Source organism: Manacus vitellinus, unplaced genomic scaffold (assembly GCF_001715985.3).
Source record: "Manacus vitellinus isolate BGI_N305 unplaced genomic scaffold, ASM171598v3 scaffold_26_pilon, whole genome shotgun sequence".
In the NCBI taxonomy this organism is placed as follows: Eukaryota; Metazoa; Chordata; class Aves; order Passeriformes; family Pipridae; genus Manacus; species Manacus vitellinus.
The window spans coordinates 8,250,346-8,269,080 of record NW_021939960.1 but is presented as its reverse complement, the minus strand read 5'-3'; the positions used below and the strand labels follow the sequence as shown (position 1 = coordinate 8,269,080).

General features: G+C 41.5%; 1 protein-coding gene across 1 annotated transcript in view; it reads left to right on the top strand.

Moving 5' to 3' along the window:
* The first annotated feature begins 1,140 nt into the window (after positions 1 to 1,140).
* Positions 1,141 to 18,735, top strand: part of RTEL1 (regulator of telomere elongation helicase 1) — a 44,588-nt gene continuing 26,993 nt past the window's right edge. Inside the window, exons 1-16 of the mRNA XM_029960327.1 lie at positions 1,141 to 1,199; positions 1,967 to 2,082; positions 2,617 to 2,815; positions 3,172 to 3,265; positions 4,202 to 4,283; positions 4,710 to 4,770; positions 5,008 to 5,083; positions 5,248 to 5,332; positions 6,479 to 6,544; positions 8,254 to 8,407; positions 8,733 to 8,771; positions 9,411 to 9,489; positions 10,135 to 10,232; positions 11,503 to 11,558; positions 15,095 to 15,176; positions 18,377 to 18,509. Coding sequence (XP_029816187.1) covers positions 1,981 to 2,082; positions 2,617 to 2,815; positions 3,172 to 3,265; positions 4,202 to 4,283; positions 4,710 to 4,770; positions 5,008 to 5,083; positions 5,248 to 5,332; positions 6,479 to 6,544; positions 8,254 to 8,407; positions 8,733 to 8,771; positions 9,411 to 9,489; positions 10,135 to 10,232; positions 11,503 to 11,558; positions 15,095 to 15,176; positions 18,377 to 18,509 — 1,406 coding nt within the window. The 5' untranslated portion in view covers positions 1,141 to 1,199; positions 1,967 to 1,980. The remainder of the gene's footprint in view (positions 1,200 to 1,966; positions 2,083 to 2,616; positions 2,816 to 3,171; positions 3,266 to 4,201; positions 4,284 to 4,709; positions 4,771 to 5,007; positions 5,084 to 5,247; positions 5,333 to 6,478; positions 6,545 to 8,253; positions 8,408 to 8,732; positions 8,772 to 9,410; positions 9,490 to 10,134; positions 10,233 to 11,502; positions 11,559 to 15,094; positions 15,177 to 18,376; positions 18,510 to 18,735) is intronic.

Genomic DNA, 18,735 nt, shown 5'->3' with positions numbered 1-18,735 from the left:
TTTTGGGAACAGCACAGATCACACAGTGTTTAATTCACATAAAGTTTTCTGTTCCTTTTAAAATCAGAACTTCTGCACACAAACCAATTGTGCAGCTGGCTAGGGATAGATAATTTTAAAGTTACAACAAAAGAAGACATATCCTGTTCTACATCTACACAGTGACCATCTGACAGTGTGAGATGCAGTGATAAAGCACAGAGATATCTGTAAAATATTATTTTATTGCATAAAACGTTTTTTGCAAAATTTGGAGGTCCAGGTAAACCATGCCTTGTTAAAACACCTGGGTCTTAGAAACTGAGTAATCCATCAATCCAGAGCAGTTCGCTGCAGTCACACACGTGTGGAACCAACCCTCGACCTGAGCACCTGGAATGCTGACGGAGCCGTTCCATGAATACACTGACAGGGGGCTGAAGGGTGGGAGCACCGCGCCGAAGAAAAGCTGGGAACAAAGGAGCGGCACGTTCACCCCAAACAAAAGAGACCCGTCAGAATTCATTACTGCTCCTAAGGCAGGAGCCACAAGGCTCGACACAGAGCGGCAGAACCCCTCCCACCCTAAAGGCTGAGGGTTTCACAAAGCCTCCTGTCGTGTTCTGCCCTCTCTTCCCTGCAGCACCGCCCAGCACAAAGCACAGCGGGGTCCTGGACACCGCCCGGCCAAGGGCAGCGCTCATCACACGCTCCCGAGTCCTTAAAAAGGGGCAGAAACGCCAGTCCGGGGCAGCCCCGGCGTGGGGCACCCGCACACGGCTGGGAAGCCTTGGAAATGCAGTTTTTAGCGACCGGACGGCCGATTTCTGCCTCTTCGGGGCCCCACCTCGGCCCAGCGCCCCGAGGGAAGCGGCTTGCGGGACTGCTCCGGCTGAACCACCTGTTCGGGGAGCGGGGCCTGCTTTCTTCAGGTGGCGGCAGGGCCCAGACGGACACCGGGCTTGGACCGCTCCCGCCGGGCCCTTAGAGGACACGGCACAGCCCCCGAGCCGCGCTCAGCTCCCCGGGCCCGGGATCCCCCGGACCCGCCCCGGGCCCCGAGCTCGGGCCCCGCCATGGCCACCTCCCTCCCCTGGCCGTTACCGTCCTGCGGCAAACAGCGCCGCTCTCGCGAGAGCGCCCGCCGGAAGTCACGCGCGGAGCGTGAGTGGGGCGGGCACGTGACACGGGCGCGGGGATTGCGAACGGCGGAGCCGGAGGTGCGGGAATAGGGGAATACCGGGATACGGGGATGGGAGAGTGTGGGAATACCGGGACACGGGAATGGGAGAGGGTGGGAATACCGGGACACGGGAATGGGAGAGGGTGGGAATACCGGGACACGGGAATAGGAGAGGGTGGGAATACCGGGGCACGGGAATGGGAGAGTGTGGGAATACCAGGACACGGGAGTATGGGAATGGGGGAATGTGGGAATACCGGGACTCGGGAATAGGGGGATGTGGGAATATGGGAATACCGGAACGTGGGCCAGAGCGGGTGGAGGGGACCAGGACATGGGAACCCGGGCCCCGAGTGCCCCTGAGCTTCCTGCCCGGCCCACCGGTACCGCCCCGTCCCAAATTGCGTGTGACCTGATTGTCCCTTCGGTGCCAGGAGGGGCCGACAAGAAAGGTGGATGGAGCCTGTTTAGAGGGATCTGGAGTGACAGAACAAGGGGGAATGGATTCACACTGACAAAGAGTAGGGTTAGATTGGGTGTTAGGAAGGAATTCTTCCCTGTGAGGGTGCTGAGGCCCTGGCCCAAGTTGGCCAGGAAAGCTGTGGCTGCCCCATCCCTGGAAGTGTTTAACCAGGTTGGACGGGGCTTGGAGCAACCTGGTCTAGTAGAAGGTGTCCCTGACCATGGCAGGGAGTTGGAACAAGATGGGCTTTAAGGTACCTTCCAACCCAAACCAGTCTGTGTTTCTGTCATTCCGATAACACCGTGGCAGCAGGATCAGTCACAGCCTGTGTTTCCTTGCAGGCACTGACAGGACCATGCCCAGGATCACTCTGAATGGCATCACAGTGGATTTCCCCTTCCAGCCCTACCCGTGCCAGGAAGCCTACATGGCCAAGGTGCTGGAGTGCCTGCAGAAGGTGGGTCCGTGCTGCCTCCATGGGGGCAATTTGGCTCATTTACCAACTGCACAAAATGATTTCTCTAAGAAGAAGTTGTCACAATTCAAGTTTCCTTTATGTAGTCTGTTTGCTACCTTTTCCAAGTTTTCTGTGACCTTTTGCTTCTATTTTTATTTTTCTCTATGGTTATTGAAAACCCACGTGTCAGGTGACTCTCAGTAGAAATATAGATAGGGTGTTCCTGCCTAATTTGGGAAAAGGAAATAAAACTGAGCAAGTAGTACTTGTATTCATGCAGTCTGTCCTTGGCTGTCTGGGGTGTCATGGAATCATGGATGATTTGGGTTGGAAGGGCCTCATTAAGTTGATTAGAGGGTCCTACAGGTCATGCATTGATGATGACCTTGTGTGTGTGTGTGTGTTCCTTGGTAGGTGCTGCCAGCTGGTGTTTGCTTTTTGCAGAGGACGTGCAGTACCGCACGAAGACCTGTTCTAGCTGAACCTCCAAATGACTCACTTATCCCCTTCTTATTTTATTTCCGTCCAATAAAGAAGGTGAATGGCATTTTGGAGAGCCCCACAGGCACGGGGAAGACCCTCTGCCTGCTGTGTTCCACCCTGGCTTGGCGGGAGCACTTCAAGGACACCATCTCAGCCCGGAAAATCGCTCAGCGTCTGCACGGGGTGGAGCTGTTTCCTGGCAGACCCCTGTCCTCCTGGGGCACTGCTGCCACGGATGGTGATGTCCCGAGTGAGTACCACCACCTTTGCCCTCAGGGATGTCAGTCAACACTTGCTTTTGTCTATCTTTTGTGATAAATACATGATTACAGAAGTTATGGAGCTGTTGTTGAGCGGCTGAAGCACAGTTTCACCGTTTTATAGGTTTTTCAGGGTGTTTCACATGGTTTTAAATTTTTCTTACAATGTTAGAAACTCATTTAGCTCGTCTGGTGGGTGTGAGTTGTTAGATGACAGAATTTCCTGCTGTCTCTACAAGGCAAACTGTTACCATAGTACCAGCTGGGAAAAGAGGCTAAGAATATCCCTAGTTCTTCTGTCCCTGCTCATAATGTTTTTCTGCTTTTTTCCTCTTCTGTTTGGCAGCTTATTACACTGACATTCCGAAAATAATTTATGCCTCCAGAACTCACTCCCAACTTACACAAGTCATTAATGAGTTGAAGAACACAGTCTACAGGCAAGTATGATTTAGGGTAGTGTTGCTATTCAAAGCAAAGGTGGACAAACCCATCTGATGTAGTTATTGTTTGAACTTCTGTGGATGGATATAAAAAGCTATATCCAGAGAAATGTCATTCCCTTACTGTGCATGAATAGAACCTGGATTTCATTGTTGTTGGGTCTGGTTTATTTTAATACTCCACAGCTTCTCTTATCTTCTTCTATCATAGAATTTTCTGAATTTAGTATGGTTTTGGTTCTTCACTTGGCACATTTACTTATAAAATTACCTTTTTTAATTCCCTTTCTTTATATTTTCCTGGGCATTTCTTTAAGGCAGCAGGAAACTGTTACCAAGCTGAATTCCTCAGGCTGATGTAAATCTATGAAGAACTTTGTGGGTTTGTTGTACCAATGCCTGTCACAGTTTTCAGCTGTTGACCTGCCAGTGTGTGGCCGAGCTCTTTGGACAGGCAGTAGTCATTTGTCTATATAGTTCTTGTAAAGATACAGCCTTGTGATAAGCAAAAAAAAAAAAAATATTGTGAATGTTTGTAGAGCATCAGTTCTGTCACAACCTTACTCTGAACATCCCCACCAGCTCAAAATGTCTTGTAATGGGTGACAGGCCCAGCTGACTGGGCTAAACTGTCATAAGAGAACCCAGACTTTGTGGTGGATGGTGTAAGATGCTGCTGTTACCTCCTGCTGTGAGCTGCTGCTGCTTATTAACACTCTCTGCTGCCACAGAAATGCAGCACCAGAAAGCCAAATAACATGTACAGCAGTTACAGACAGACTAATTTGCTTGTTCTGGTTTTTACCCTTGTTTTGGGCTCATCTGTTTCTCCTGAATCTTTCGCTTTTGAGACATTGAATCTAGACACTTGCAACTCTCTTCTTCTTTCTTGCCTTGTTTTTAACATCGGTTTTTTGTATCCTGTTTGAACAGGCCAAAGATATGTGTGTTGGGATCCAGAGAGCAGCTTTGCATCAATCCTGAAGTGAAGAGACAGGAGAACAACCACATGCAGGTGAGATCAGAGCCTAGAGAGGATGTACTGGGAGAACACGGAGGCTTTTGTGTCATTTGTGTGTCATTCTTCACTCTAACGTTGTTTAAACTACTGGAGGCAGTAGGGAAGCAGAATAGTTGTAAATGTGGTTCAAGGAACTTTTAGTTTCTAGTTTTGTGAGTGCAAAATATGATTCTCAGTCTCTGGTGATGTTTTCTGTCCAGGGAAGGATCACAGAATCACAGATGTCACTGTGTAGAACATGAAAGAGGGCCTGACTTGCAATGTGGACAGAGGGACACGTGATTTTAAAACTGAAGAACTGTAGTTAGCCTTATTAATTATCTGGTGCTAGAGAAAATTGGTATCTCCTCACCCCTTAACCTGCTTCTCAGTGCTTGACAAGCTGTGCCACTGTGGGCTAAAATAGACTTTGTTTTACAGATCTACATGTGCCGAATGAAAGTGATGACTCGTGCTTGTCACTTCTATAACAATGTGGAAGGTGAGTTGGGCTCACCTGTACTTCACCTGGAAGCAAAGCCCCATTTTCTGGGGGGGGAGAGGTTTGCTAGGCACGTAGAAAAGTTTGGAAGAGTTGGCAGAATCTATCTGTGTTTTGCTCTGTGTTACTGTCTTTCAAGAATGAGATGTTAATGGGTGAGTGTGATGATCAGAGTAACAAGAAGTCTTTGTGTGATACCTTTACCTAAGCTGATGGCTTTAATATCATGTTTTACAGAAAAGAGTACACAGAAAGAACTGATTGAACCAATCATGGATATTGAAGACTTGGTTAAAAATGGAAACAAGCACAGGTGAAGGATCCCCTCTGACCTTCCTCCCCCTGACTTGTGAAAATAATGAACACTACTTTTCTGCTCACTCTTATTATTGCCTTTGTATGTCATAGTTCATGAATTTTGAATACAATATTAATATTTCTGCAAGTATTATAGTTTGTATTACTTTTTTTAAACAGAGCTTGTCCTTATTATCTCTCTCGAAGCCTGAAGCAGCAAGCAGACATTATTTTTATGCCTTACAACTATTTACTAGACTCAAAGGTATGTATACAATACATATGTATTTGCTTTTAAATACAATTGTACTTCTGTTTGTCTTATGTGGCTTTCAGTGGATAAGCTGTGAAGAATGATGCCTAGCAAGTGGATGCATTATGTGGCTACTTCAGAACTGATCAAACCCCAGTTCAAGTTCAGAACCATAGAGGGTGACATTTTGAGGGTTCTCTGTAAATTCTTTCCTACAGTTAAGAAATTTTTTGTTTGTTTGTTTGTTTGTTTGAGATGTTTAGATTTTTGTAGAATTAGCTTTGTAGAATGTGGTGCCCTTCTGGTTGGGGATATTCACCTTCTGGACACAAACCTTCAGTCACACACTATGCAGTATTTTTGCATGTATCCTGAGACATTTTTGTTTCTGCAGCAGCTGCATGATTTCTAGAATAAGGAAACTTCAGTAGAGATTGGACATATCCCTTGGAAATAATCCCTTGGAAGTAATTATTTTTTACTACAACAAAACTATTGTAGTAAGTTGCCCATATTTCATGGATAGAAAATGAAACCTCTGAAAACTCTGTTGAGGAAACTAATGTGCTGACATCTTCATGCAACTTGGAGTAATTCATGAATTATAGCAAAACCCAGATTATGCCCCACTGCTGCAGAAGGACCAAATGTTTAATAAATTAAAAACTAAATTTAAAAAGTATCCTAAGCACCATAAGCAAAGAAGCACTGTGAAATGAGGTTACATGGTGTGGTACCGGTGGGGGTGTTTTCAGAGTATCCACTTCTTGCAAAGACAACAAAATTTATGAATACAAGACAAATGCCCTACTTCACACTCCACTCCTATTGCCAAAAATAGTAGCTGAAATGAATTCTGTTAAACTTGTACATCCCAGTATGGTACATCTGAGGTTATTTGTTTATAACAAGTCGTAACCTCTGTAAACTTTTACATGGTGCATTTTAACACCTTTGTTTCCAGAGAAAGCGATTCTGTGGTTTCTATATTGATTAGCCACAGCCTTTACTTGCTGTTTTTCCAAAGGGAAAAACCAACCCAGCTTCAAAGTAGATGAAAACCCAAATGTATCTCATCATCCAGTTTCCCAGCCAATCAAATCCATACTTCTCAGTGGCCTTTCTGTCCATTCCCTTGTTCTCTTTTTTTATCTTTAGAGTCGGAAAGCTCACAACTTAGACCTGAAGGGGACTGTGGTAATACTTGATGAAGCTCACAATGTGGTAAGTTGTTCTGGTCTGTTGCCATTTTTCATCCACAGAGAAAATAGACTTGTGTCCAATTACAAACAGTCTATAAAATCTGTACTCAAAGGTATGGTTTTGATACTCATTATCACAAACATTTCTTGTTTCCATGACAGTTAAAGGTTTGTGATTTAAGTTACAGTCCTTTGACACTGCTTTTTTTGACACTGGTTTTTTACAAGGTGATAGTTTCTTTCTGAAAGGTGCATCTCCAAATTTATGAGGTGCTTATTTTCTTGGAGACTTCTCTTCCAGGGTCTAAGAAATCATGAAAGATCCATTCTTGAAGCTCAGCTGCATCAGCTCCCCCAAGTGCAATAGATGGCAAACATGGCTCTTGTAATATTTCCAAGTCTTCACTCAGAGAGGAAAACAAGAAAAAACAAATAGTGCAGCGTTGTGAGTTCTTCTTTTAACTGGCTCAAAACTGCAGCCCTTTGCCTAAATGATGAATTGCAAAGGAACTTGAAATATGTCCCTTTTTTCTGCCACATGAAGAACCTCCTAGTGGGATTTCTGCTGAACAGCTGTGGTTTCTGGTCTGATTGCATGTGTCCTTTCAGTAAACAGCCACACCAAGGTCTACTGTGCTTCACTAGAGAGTGAAATTCCATAGTTGCATTCAGTATTTGCTCCTTTCACCAGAATATCTGTTTTTCTGTTGAAAAATGAATGGAGATCCAGACACAGTTGTTTGGGGTTTGGATTTTTTTTCCCTTTGTAGTGTTTAAAAAGTACTAGTTGATGTGCCTGCATGCAGAAGTTAACTAGAACAGCTACTCTTTTTGCAATAGTTCTCTGATGGTATTGCCTGTTCCAGGTTAATATGTGGAAACTTAGTGATTACCCCAAAATAAAATGGATTTATTTCTGATTAGATTGTTTACACATGCAGCTAGCTCAGCTTTTTTTTTTTTCTTTATAACTTGTTTCTTCATAGCTATTACAGTCAAATTTTTGTGTAGGTTAGACCTTACAATTTATCTTTGTTCCTTGGGGAAGATGATTCTTTTTGTGAATGAAAATTTCTGGCAAAACTGTATGTGAATTAATTTTCAAAGTCAGAGAGAGTTTTGTCAAATTTGTTGGTTATGAGTGTTTAAACCATTGCTTCCTTTTTAATAGAAAGTGTGTTTCCTTCCTTTTCTTTAATAGTATTTATTTATTCTGCCATATGTTTTGGCCCAAGTTTTACATAGGAATAATAAACATTTTACTGTGTTTTTTTGTTTTTGTTTTCCTTTTCATGGTGTCCCTTCCCTTTATTCTCCACATCCTCATCTCTGCAAAATGAAGAGGGGCAAGGATCATGTCTTCCTATGAGTGAATATAGGGAGACAAGTATTTTCTAAGAGTGTGAGAGGGACCAGAAGTAGCTTTTTTGAAGGACGAACTGATTCTCTAAGTAAAAAATTTCCTGTTTGAACAGTTTGTCATCAAACAATTACTGTCTGTACTCTGTAGAATGTTAATAACATGGACAAGGCAAAATCTGTTCTACATTTCAGAAAAAAAGGATACTTAGTGAAAGTCAGTCTTCAGGTGCTTATAAAATGTCCTCTGGCCTGAGCTGGAGATCAGAAATGAAATCAAGCCCAGTCATCTGGACTTCATCATCTCTGAAATTGCCCAAGCAAACAGCACACAGAGCAGTCAGAAAAATTCTTCCATTGCTTATATTTTAGGAGAGGTTGTGTGAGGAGTCCTCTTCCTTTGACCTGACTCCCTATGATTTGGCTTCGGCGATGGACGTGATAAACGTCATCCTGGAGGAACAAGCCAAGGTCGTTCAACAGAATGAAATCAATGCTGAATTCAACATGGAGCTGGCCAGTTCAGGTTTGTTGGCAACCACAAATCGCTGTTCCTCTGGGATTATAGGGTGCCACTGGAAAATACTGTTAGGGAAAGTTTCTGGGAGGTTTACGCTCTCATTAGTGGATAAATTATTGTTAATTAGTAGTTGCTGCCAGACACGGAAAGATTTGATGAAACCAATGTGACGTGAGGGGTCATGGGAAATAACAGGGAGGGGAGCACGGAAGATGTCTTTCCATACACACAGTTCTAGCCTTCATAGTTGTAATTTGTGAAAAGGCACAAAGAAACTGGGAATGAAATAGGCATGAAACAACCTCTTTGAAATCTTTCCTTTCTTCAACAGGACTGAACATGGAACTCGAAGATATAGCAAAGATCAAGAGTAAGCTTATATCCTGTGTTGTTGAAAACTGTTGTTGAAACAGGCTCAAAAAGTCAGCAACTATAAATCAAGCTCGTGTAGCATTTCCATAGACCTTGCTTGTAATGCTGACATTCATGGAAGCTTAAGTTGTCTGGCTTGTTCCAGGAATTTTGTGAAGTGTTTAGTTAATTTTTTCTCAAGAAGAGAGATTTGGCAGATGAATGCATTGCTTCCTTCTTTGCTAGAAATTCCCTTGTTTTCTGATCTTGGAATTACATTAGTTGCATCATTCTGCTGGAACAACATGATGCTACCTGAAGTTAACAGCAAGAGCTGAGATGTCTCATCTTTACAAAGCATTTTCAAAACCAACTTTCCCTGTCTATAAAGAAGAGTTTAACATTTATCTTGTGACTTAAGCTTCATCTAGGAATTGAGATCATGGAAGTTCTTAGAGTTGAATATGAATATTTAAAGATGATACCTAGGAAATTGGTTTTGATCATTTTGATTTGTTTACAGACTGAAGAGAACAGCTGGGCTGCTGTCTTTGGTAACAGCCTTTGTAATAAAGTACATTTGAAAAAGAGGCTTAGATATGTCCCAGAAGTTAGTTTCTGTGCACCCTGACTTTTTCCTCTCTTGATTCTCTTGAAGAAATTCTTCTTCAACTAGAAAGTGCTATTGATGCAGTGGAGCTGCCACTGAATGGTAAAGGAGTCACCAAAGAGGGAAGGTAAATTTCTTCTCAATGATAAGTTTACATGTTAAAAGTACAGCAAATTCTAGTCCCAGGTGGAACTGAGTGAGCTGTTGGGCTCTAGCACTATTCTAGTGTCTGGAAATAGTATTTATTCACAGCTTTGGGTTTCCTTAAATCCCCTGTCCGTGTTAATCATTATTTCTGATGGAACTTACTGGTGTTTCAAGGGTGGATGTGTGTGTACACCTTGGGTATTCTGAGCTGGAAGAAAGCTCCTTTCAATTTTGTATCGTGATTTAGGCACAGGTACCAATGCTGCAGTGAGCTGTTTGAGGCACCTCAGAGCTCTGCAAGTCTATTCCTACCTAAACTAATGCCTGTTGTACATTGTAAAAATAATCACGGAAATTGCATGCAAATCTGCTTCTAAATTAATATGTTGGAGAGAAATCATGGAAAATGGGAGTGATGTAATCAATGTGCTTTCTGTCATGTCAATATTATCCGCTCTATTTATAAGCAAACACTTAATTCCTGTAAAATTTTCTTTCTCATGGAGACAGAAACATGTTTTGCTGCTTGATGGTGAAATTGTTGTTATGAAAGAGTAACAGTAATTGTGTCCATGTGATTCTCTACAGTGTTTAACCATTTCTGCTTTTTCTTTGTAAATTGCAGCTACATCTTTGATCTGTTCGCAGAGGCTCAAATAACATTCCAGACCAAATCCTCCCTCTTGGAGTCACTGGAGCAAATTTTACAGTATCTTTCAGGCCGTAAGTGTATAAACTTGTTAGTTGTTTCACTCAGGCTTTTCTCTTTAGTGCAGGTGATTGGAAGTTTGCATTGTTAAGGGGGAGGAGGAGAAAGGCTTCTTTGTTTAGAATTAAATTGTAAAGCTTTTAAAAACTAAAATCTGACTGTGAGGACCTGTGTCTTTTTATTAAGACTTGCAGCAGGGTTCTCTGCTTGGAAACATGTTTTTTGTCTGTTCATGCAACAGAACTAATTTTAAGAACCACTTTGTGTCAAAACCTGGGTGTGTGCCAGCATGTGCATGTGCATCCATAGAGGATTTTTGCACAGACACTATTTTTCTGCAAAACCAGGTGCATTGTGGGGTGAAGCTTGTTGACATTTTATTGATGACCCCTTTAGTGTTTCAAGTTCTTCCCTGGTAATGGAGTCAAGAAATAGAAATGTTGGGAATCACATAATGTGGGGTTTTTTTCCTTGATTTAACAAGCTTCTGTTCTGCTGTCTGCCAGCATCTTGTTCTTAGTTTGCCCTTCTGGGAAGAAAATTCTCCAACTTCTACATGTGTTAAGAAAATGAGTTACTTCTTACTAGCAGACTCTTCAGAAAAAAACATTGAAGGGACTAGAATAGACTGCCAGTTCTGCAAGTGCATCCTAGGACAACACATCTATCCTTCCTTTTTCTTTCCCCAGCATCTTTGTCCTTTTAGGCTGTTTGACAGGTGCATCTGTTGATCATTTCTGCTCTCAAATCTCCACCACCCATGTATTTCATATGTTCCTTTAGCTGCTCCTCTAATCACCGTTTCAAGCACACTAGAGCTGATTGGGAAGGGCTATTTATAGCTGGAGCAAAGGTTTTTAGCAAGGTTTTTTTAGCAAAGGTTAATTTTCTCTCTGCATAATGGACTAGTCAGTTTTCTGTTCTTTTTTCCATGACACTAATATAAGATATGTGAGCTTTTGAAAAAAGTAACCAAACTTTAAATGTGTTTATCTTGGTTTTGATTAGCTCCTATCCAATTTTTAGTCTAGAGGAGCCTTAAGAAGTTTATGTAATTTTCTCAGATGACAGTTTCCCAGTGTGTTACAATTTTCCTGGCGTGCAATGCCAGTTTTATGTTTCTCCTTGCATCTAGAATAATGATGAAAAACTTGAAATCATTTGTTTGTTCAGATAATAGTTTCAAGGCTTTGTATTCAGCATGTTGAGCTGCTTGGATAAGATGTGGATATATACAAGAGGATGTATATTTGTATTGTAAGAATTGTGTGTTTCTGTCTCCAGGTACTGGGATATTTATCAATACATCTGGATTGCATAAACTCTCAGATATTATCCAGGTAAATAATTAATGTGTCCTCTATAAACATCAGAAGGATAGAAGAGTTGGTTTAAAAGGTGTAGAAAGGCATTGGATCCATTTTATTTTTGATGGTCTGTACACTTGTGCAGTGGTACAAGTCTATAGTTTTTGAGGAGAAAGCTGCTGCCTGATGGGATGGTCCAATGTGATTTTTGCACAGGTTGTTCTGCATTTCTGGTCTCTCCTTTTGGAGGTGCTGGATTTAAACTAGCCTGGATTTAGCCTCCACCAGGTGGAGCTGGGTTATTGAGCTCTTTGCTTTTTAGCAGCAGCATTTCAGAATACGAGACCTTCTCATGAAATAACAGGACAGGCTAAGGATAAAAAGCAAACAAAAGATAATTTAACTGCATTTTTTTTTTCATTTAATTATTAACTTAAGAGATCACTAAAACAAAAGTCTTTTCAGTGCTGCAGGAACTGAATGTGACACCTGTGGGTACCCACATAATGCTTTCAGTCCTCTCCCTAGTGTGCACTTCCAAAACTTTGATTATGAAAATTCTGAGCCCCATAAAATTAGGGAGTACAGTGGGCCAGTGGCCTGTCCAACATATGTGTCCAGAGGGGCACCAGGGAATAACACCCCGTTTAAAACTAAAAATGAAGAAATATATTCAAAGTTTGCAAACCTGCATAATAAAGACAAGCTACCTGTCTGTGTTTTAAATGATCCTGGTAGATTTGCAATACTGAACTCTGAATGGATGGATGTTTGTGAGGGTGTATTTACAGTGGCATACACAGGATTTAATTTTTTTATGAGTGGCTAAACAAAACCTTTATGTATGTTCTGATACAGTAATAGCAATTTGTGTATGCTGGTACCAAAATGATTTATACTGGGTGGTGATGTCACTGTTCTGAGGGCAAGGTGAGGTTGTGCCTAATTTAAATTGGTTTCTCAGAGATTCAAAGCTGAGAGATGAGAAAATTCAGAAGTAGGAGCGAGGTCTCCTGATCCCAGTGACCTGTGCTACAGGTCTGGGGATAATTGTCTGGGTGTGCTCTTTTAAGCTGTGGATAGTGACTTGAATTTGGAAGAGAAAGCTCAGATCCCTTTTCTGCTGCTGAGGACATGCACATGGACAGTCACTGCAAATGATCTGCCATGGGATAATTTGCTATCCTGAGATATTTTAAAGTAGGACCAGGACAGAGTTTTCGTTGGTTAAACACAGTGCTTGCTGCTTGCAGAGCCTTGTCTTTGAGTCTTAGTTTATCATCAACTTGTTTCAATTAGTAGTCAATTTTTTTCTTCCTTTTGAAGAACACTTACCAAAATCACCATATCTTTGGCTATTTTTCAGAAGTAAATATTTCCAGGAATTGTATTTTTTTTTCCCCCGCTGGTGGAGAACATCTTTCTTGTTTCAAATAGCTGATATTATTATGAGTGTGGGTAATTCCTTTTAAATGTCTGAAGAAATTTTGTTTAGAAAAATTAACAGGGGTTATAAATATTTGAGAACCACAGCTGTTGTCATTGAAGTTGAACTGGAATGTCATATGTTTGAAACAACATCATCTGTTGTCCTGAGACATCACATATGGGAAAGGGGAAAAAGCACAACTGTTGATAGAAACTTTTAATTTAATGGACAGTTAAATACGATTACAACTTGATTGTTTTTCTAAGCAGAGTGTTATTAGGGTTGAGTATCACAGATGACATTTTGGTCTGAAGGAATGGAAAGAGTTCTTTTATGCTCAGTTGTGACTGTGATCTTGTGAATGTGTTCGTTTATCCACAGCTAGAGTCATGAACAGTGTGAATGATAATACTGTCATTTGTATAGTTTGAATATATTCAGATATTGGCTTGTATTTTTAGAACAATGAGAGAGCCATGTGGTTAGCAGGAGTCACCTGTGAAAACCTTATTTATTCAAGAATCTCTGTCTTATTAAATAGCAGGAGCAAGGAGCTATATTTAAAGTTATCACAGCAGTAACTTTTGTGAAGATACTTCTCAGTGCAAAAACACATTTGGGATTTTGCTGGAAGCAAAAATCAAAAATATATATGTATCAAAAATAGTGTGGCCAGCAGGACCAAGGAGGTGATTGTTCCTCTGTGCTGGGCAATGGTGAGGCCTCACCTCAAGTGTTGTGTCCAGTTCTGGGCCTCCTTGTGGCAAGAAGGATATTGGAGGCCTGGAGGTCCAGAAGAGGGAACGAAGCTGGGGAAGAGTCTGGAGCAGCCGAGGGAGCTGGGGAGGCTCAGCCTGGAGAGAAGGAGGCTCAGGGGGGACGTTCTTGCTCTCTGCAACTCTCTGACAGGAGAGGGGAGCCGGGGGGGGTCGGGCTCTGCTCCCAGGGAACAAGGGACAGGACAAAAGGAAACAGCTTTAAGCTGTGCCAGGGGAGGCTCAGGTCGGACATCAGGAAAAACTGAGGAATTTTTTCACAGAAGGGGCAGTCATGCATTGGAACAGAGTGCCCAGGGAGGTGGTGGAGTCACCATCCCTGGAGGGGTTCAAGGGAAGGCTGGATGTGGCACTCGGTGCTCTGGTCTGGTTGGTGCTGTGGGGGTCGGTCACAGGTTTCTCTCGATGGTCTTGGAGGTGTTTCCCAACCTCAATGATTCTGTGATTCTGTTCACCTCCATTTTGCAGACAGTGTTCAACATCGATCCCCCAGAAGGCAGCACAACAGGTTTCCTTCCACATCAGGCAATATCCAAATATTACAAGGTATGGGATTTTTTGTGTGCTGCATTTTTCCTCTCTGCTATTTCATCCCTGTGCTTAGTGTATCCAAGATTCAGAAGGATGTGGACAGTGTAGCAAATGATGATATTAATTACAGGAAGGGAAAAAAAAAACCAGAACAAAAAAACCCCACCAAAGGAACTATATTTAGTTCAGATTCTGAGAAGGGAGCTACACAGCAATTTTTGAAGAAACTAAAATGAAATTAGGAAAGCGCAGCAAATGTGAATTTCTGAAAACTTTGATACTGCATATTATGCAAGAATTGTTGTGTTCTTCCAGTAATCTGTTCTTTCTAGTTTAGCCCATTGCCAAGCAAGTTCAACAGAACCACTGAACGTCCTTCCCCGAAGTCGTTACAGTTTATTCAGAGTTTAGAACTTATGGGCTGTGCTGCTATAATGAATGTAAGGAACAGATCTTTTTCTAGATATCATATTAAGTTTAAAACTTGATGCTATTTTGGTTGCCAAATGAAGCAAGTCCAGAATAGTATTTTATTTCTAGCCTGCATGTTTTATGCTGGTGGAAATACCCAAGTAATGAGGTTCTTTGTTTCTGCTCAAAGCCACTCTCATAATCTGACTCAGAATGACTGGTTGAATGAACTTTTTTGGTTCTTAGAAAGTTATGAAACACTGGAAGCAAAACAGGAAAGAGGAAATAATACAGCCTTAGTAACAGTGTAAGAGTGACACTAATTACGTTAATTATTCTTAAGATGGACTGGCTTTTTTGAAGGATGAACTGCAAGTTCCTTTTTGTAGCCATTTCTAGAAATGTTTTTTATTTTCTTTCAGGTACATATTCATGTGGATAACAGTAATCAGAAAAAGAAACAAAAGACAGATGTCTGGAATTCACCATCTTCAAAAAAACAAGGTACAGGACTGATCTTGGGGAGGTTCATGCAAAAGCTGAATTGAAAACTCCTTAACTGCTCCTTTCTGGTGCAAGTAAAAGAAAACAAGCACAGCTCCATTGTGGATATGATAAGCTGAGGAGGTGCTTTTTACTTTTATAATTACTTCTAAAGGTGAGGTGACATAAACCATCTCAGTGTAAAAATTCCTTGGTGCTTTGTGAACTGCTGGAGTTCTTCTTGGGCAATTATTCCAGTGAAAGAAAATAATCTCCATGATGGAATGGTTGGTTTTATTGGTGTAGAGAAAATCTTCAGAGCAGCCCAAGAATGGGAAACCCTCCTTCAGGATTGATTCTGAGGTTTATGACATGTTCTGTTCTCCTCATACCAGCTGTATTTCTCTGCATAACTGTTGTGCTAAACACAAAATTAGTGTTGAATAAGGCCTGTAACCATGTTTTTACAAGAAGGAGACTCACGTATAGCTACGATGCTGAAAAAGTGTGCCAAAGGTATCAAAAGAGTAAACTCCATGAATGTTCTCTGTTGAAATGACTCATTGTGGAGGTGTTACAATTGGTTGGCTCATTCTCAAGCTCTGCAGTGATTTAACAGGGATCTTGGCCAGATCATGTGAATTCTTTGCCATAAAATGCCATGCCTTGGGGCACTGTTGCCTTCTCTGGGAAGACCTACTTTGAGCAACTTCCTAAGTTCTTCAGAGCGTGTTGTCAGTTCTTGATAGTTTCAGCCTTAACTATACTTTTCAGTCCTTGTTCTGTTGAGATTTCTCCCTCTCCTTGTCTCTCTCTTCCCACCTGTTTTGTTCCTTATGCTCTGCATAACTTGGGATCTGGAACAACCTCAATATAGCCATGCTTCAAAACAACATATTTAGAAGAAAAGAAACTTGGTTTCTGAATCAAAGTTTATACTAAGCCTCCTATAAAGCTGCACCGAGCTTGGCTTTGTTGGACTTCAGCATTCATTTTTTAATATATTTTTTTAATAATTAGATGGAAAACAAAAGGTTTTCTGATTGGAGAAGAGAAATACAGATCCCTTTACCTGTGCTTTCTTAACAGAACATTCTCCAAGGATCTTTGTACATACTTTGCCTCATAACTATCAACTTAGTAAGTGCTCAGTAATATGTGTTTCACAGAAGTCCTTTTATTTTAAGGACAAAAGTAACGGTTTTCAAAGAATGAATTTCCACAAATTTAATGGTTTTGCACGTAACATCCCCTTAAACGTTTCCACAAATTTAGTACTGTTTGGTTATCTGCAGATGTTTTCCTGAGATGTTGCTCAATTGGAGTTTAAAGTTACGGGAATAAATTTAAGTAGATTTAGTTAAAGATCTGTTCAGGAAAAGGCTACTACAGACACTTTGAGTTTATTGCATAATTTGGAGGATTTGTACACAAAAATACAAAGCAGTCAGAGAATTCTGTGACTTAGAAGATGCATTCTGATATATTTGCTTTTCAAATAAAAACCGTATTTACAAGTACATGTGCAACAGACCTGAGCTTGTTGAGACTTGTGCTATGTGCAAGCCTAGCAGAGGCCAGACATGACTGATCAAGTCTCTGGTTTCCTGTGGTGATATAGTTAATGGTATAGAAATAGTTTAAACATTTAAGGATAGCTGTTTTCCAATGATTTGGTGGAAATTATCCACTCAAGCATCGTTCTCTACAAACTGCAATTGGTGAGGAGAAGGGGCATAGCTTGGGATGGCTGATGAGATTCCTGCCCGAGCCATCTATGCACAGATGCTGCTTTATGTCACCAATATTGAACTGTTGCAGTTTTACATTAGGATAAAACACCCTTACTCTTGGTTTGCTCTAAATCACCATGTTGCAAAGTATTAGCAAACCATTTCTCCTTGGATTTAGCTGTCCTTGTGCCAGGAATGGAAAGAGCTGCTGCAGGGATCTGCTTTGTGTGACACCCAACACTTCCTTCTGGCGAATGGGACCTTTAAAATGGATTTAATATTGTTAAACTTAAAGACATAACTGCAGCACAGCTGACTAAAAATGTACTGCAATCCCAAGCTCTCCAGGAACTGGATAACTGGTGTCTGGCAGCCACCATGCTGTGTTAGAGAAATTTGTTTCCAGCTGAGCACTGATGAGGGAAATGTGAGTGGTTGGTGTCTTCTTCCGGGCCATCCCATATTGGCCCAGTTTGCTTTTATGCTGGAATTTCTTGGGCTCCTGACGTGAGTTTGCTCTTGTCTGTGGATACTTTTTGGCCTGTCCACATACAGATCCAAGCTGATTTGCACCAATTCTTAGTGTGATTTAAAGAGATACAAAGCTTGCTAAATTTTGGAATGTGATTTTTCTAGAATTTGGGCATTGTCTGTATGGGTTTGCCCAAATGAGATGGAATGGCAAAACTTTAGCTAAGAATAGATATTCTCTTGTAATTCAAAGCAGTAAGTGACTCACTGGACAGATATTAATGGGGATTTCCTGAAAACGTCAACTTTTTTTTGGAAATACAGGCTTGGAGTGAAGTGTGTAAATTTCAAAGACATGCCCAGATACTTGGATGTAGGTATTTATTTTTTTTTCCACTGAAACTAATCATACAGAATGGAATCAGAAACAAAAACTCATGTTTTATTTGGCTGCTCTTGTTCTTGACCTAGATATTTGTTTCCTTCCCCTGTTCCCGTGTCTCTGAGAAGCTGGTGCGAAGTTTTCAGCAAGGCCAACAGTGGTACAACTCTTAAGCTGAGCAGTGATATAAATGATTGGTGTGATTTATCTGTGTTTCTTTATATTCTTTCTGTTGATAACTTGAAGTATGCCAGATTTCCAGTGTCACACTTACTGCATATCCACATCCCACAGAAGATTTGAGCTGAAAGGTTTGGCAGTCACCTGTGGGGAAAGTGGAAAGTTTAGATGGAAGGTTTATAACCATTGGAAACTCCTCATGGAGAAAGGGTTCTTTTTTCCAAGCAAGTGAAGGGTTGGAGATATTTTCTTGTATTAGTATATTATGAGGGAGCAATGACCTTTTAATGAATAGTAATTAAATCTGGGAAGGACCAAAGCAGAACATACCATAGATCTGGAATTTTACCTTCAAATGCTGCCCGTTTTGCTTTCAGAAGTTCATATGCAATGTGCCATATGCTAATTTTCCCACGTAGACTTGCTTCCTAATGTTTTCTCTTTGTTTGATACAGGAAAGACTTTAAGCTATTGGTGTTTCAGCCCTGGCTACAGCATGCATGAGCTCGTTCGACAGGGAGTCAGGACAATTATCCTCACAAGTGGGACTCTCTCCCCCCTCTCATCATTTACAATGGAAATGCAGATGTGAGTACCTAGATGTGGGAACAGTGCCATTCCTGAAAGTGCAAATCTGCTCTCGTGACTTTAGGTTTTATTTCAGGGTTTTTGAGTGTTTTTCCAGAAAAGCTGTGGATGCCCCATCCCTGGAAGTGTCCACAGCCAAATTGGATGGGGCTTGGAGCAGCCTGGGATAGTGGAAGGTGTCCCTGCCCATGGGAGGGGCTTGGAACGAGATGAGCTTTGAGGTCCC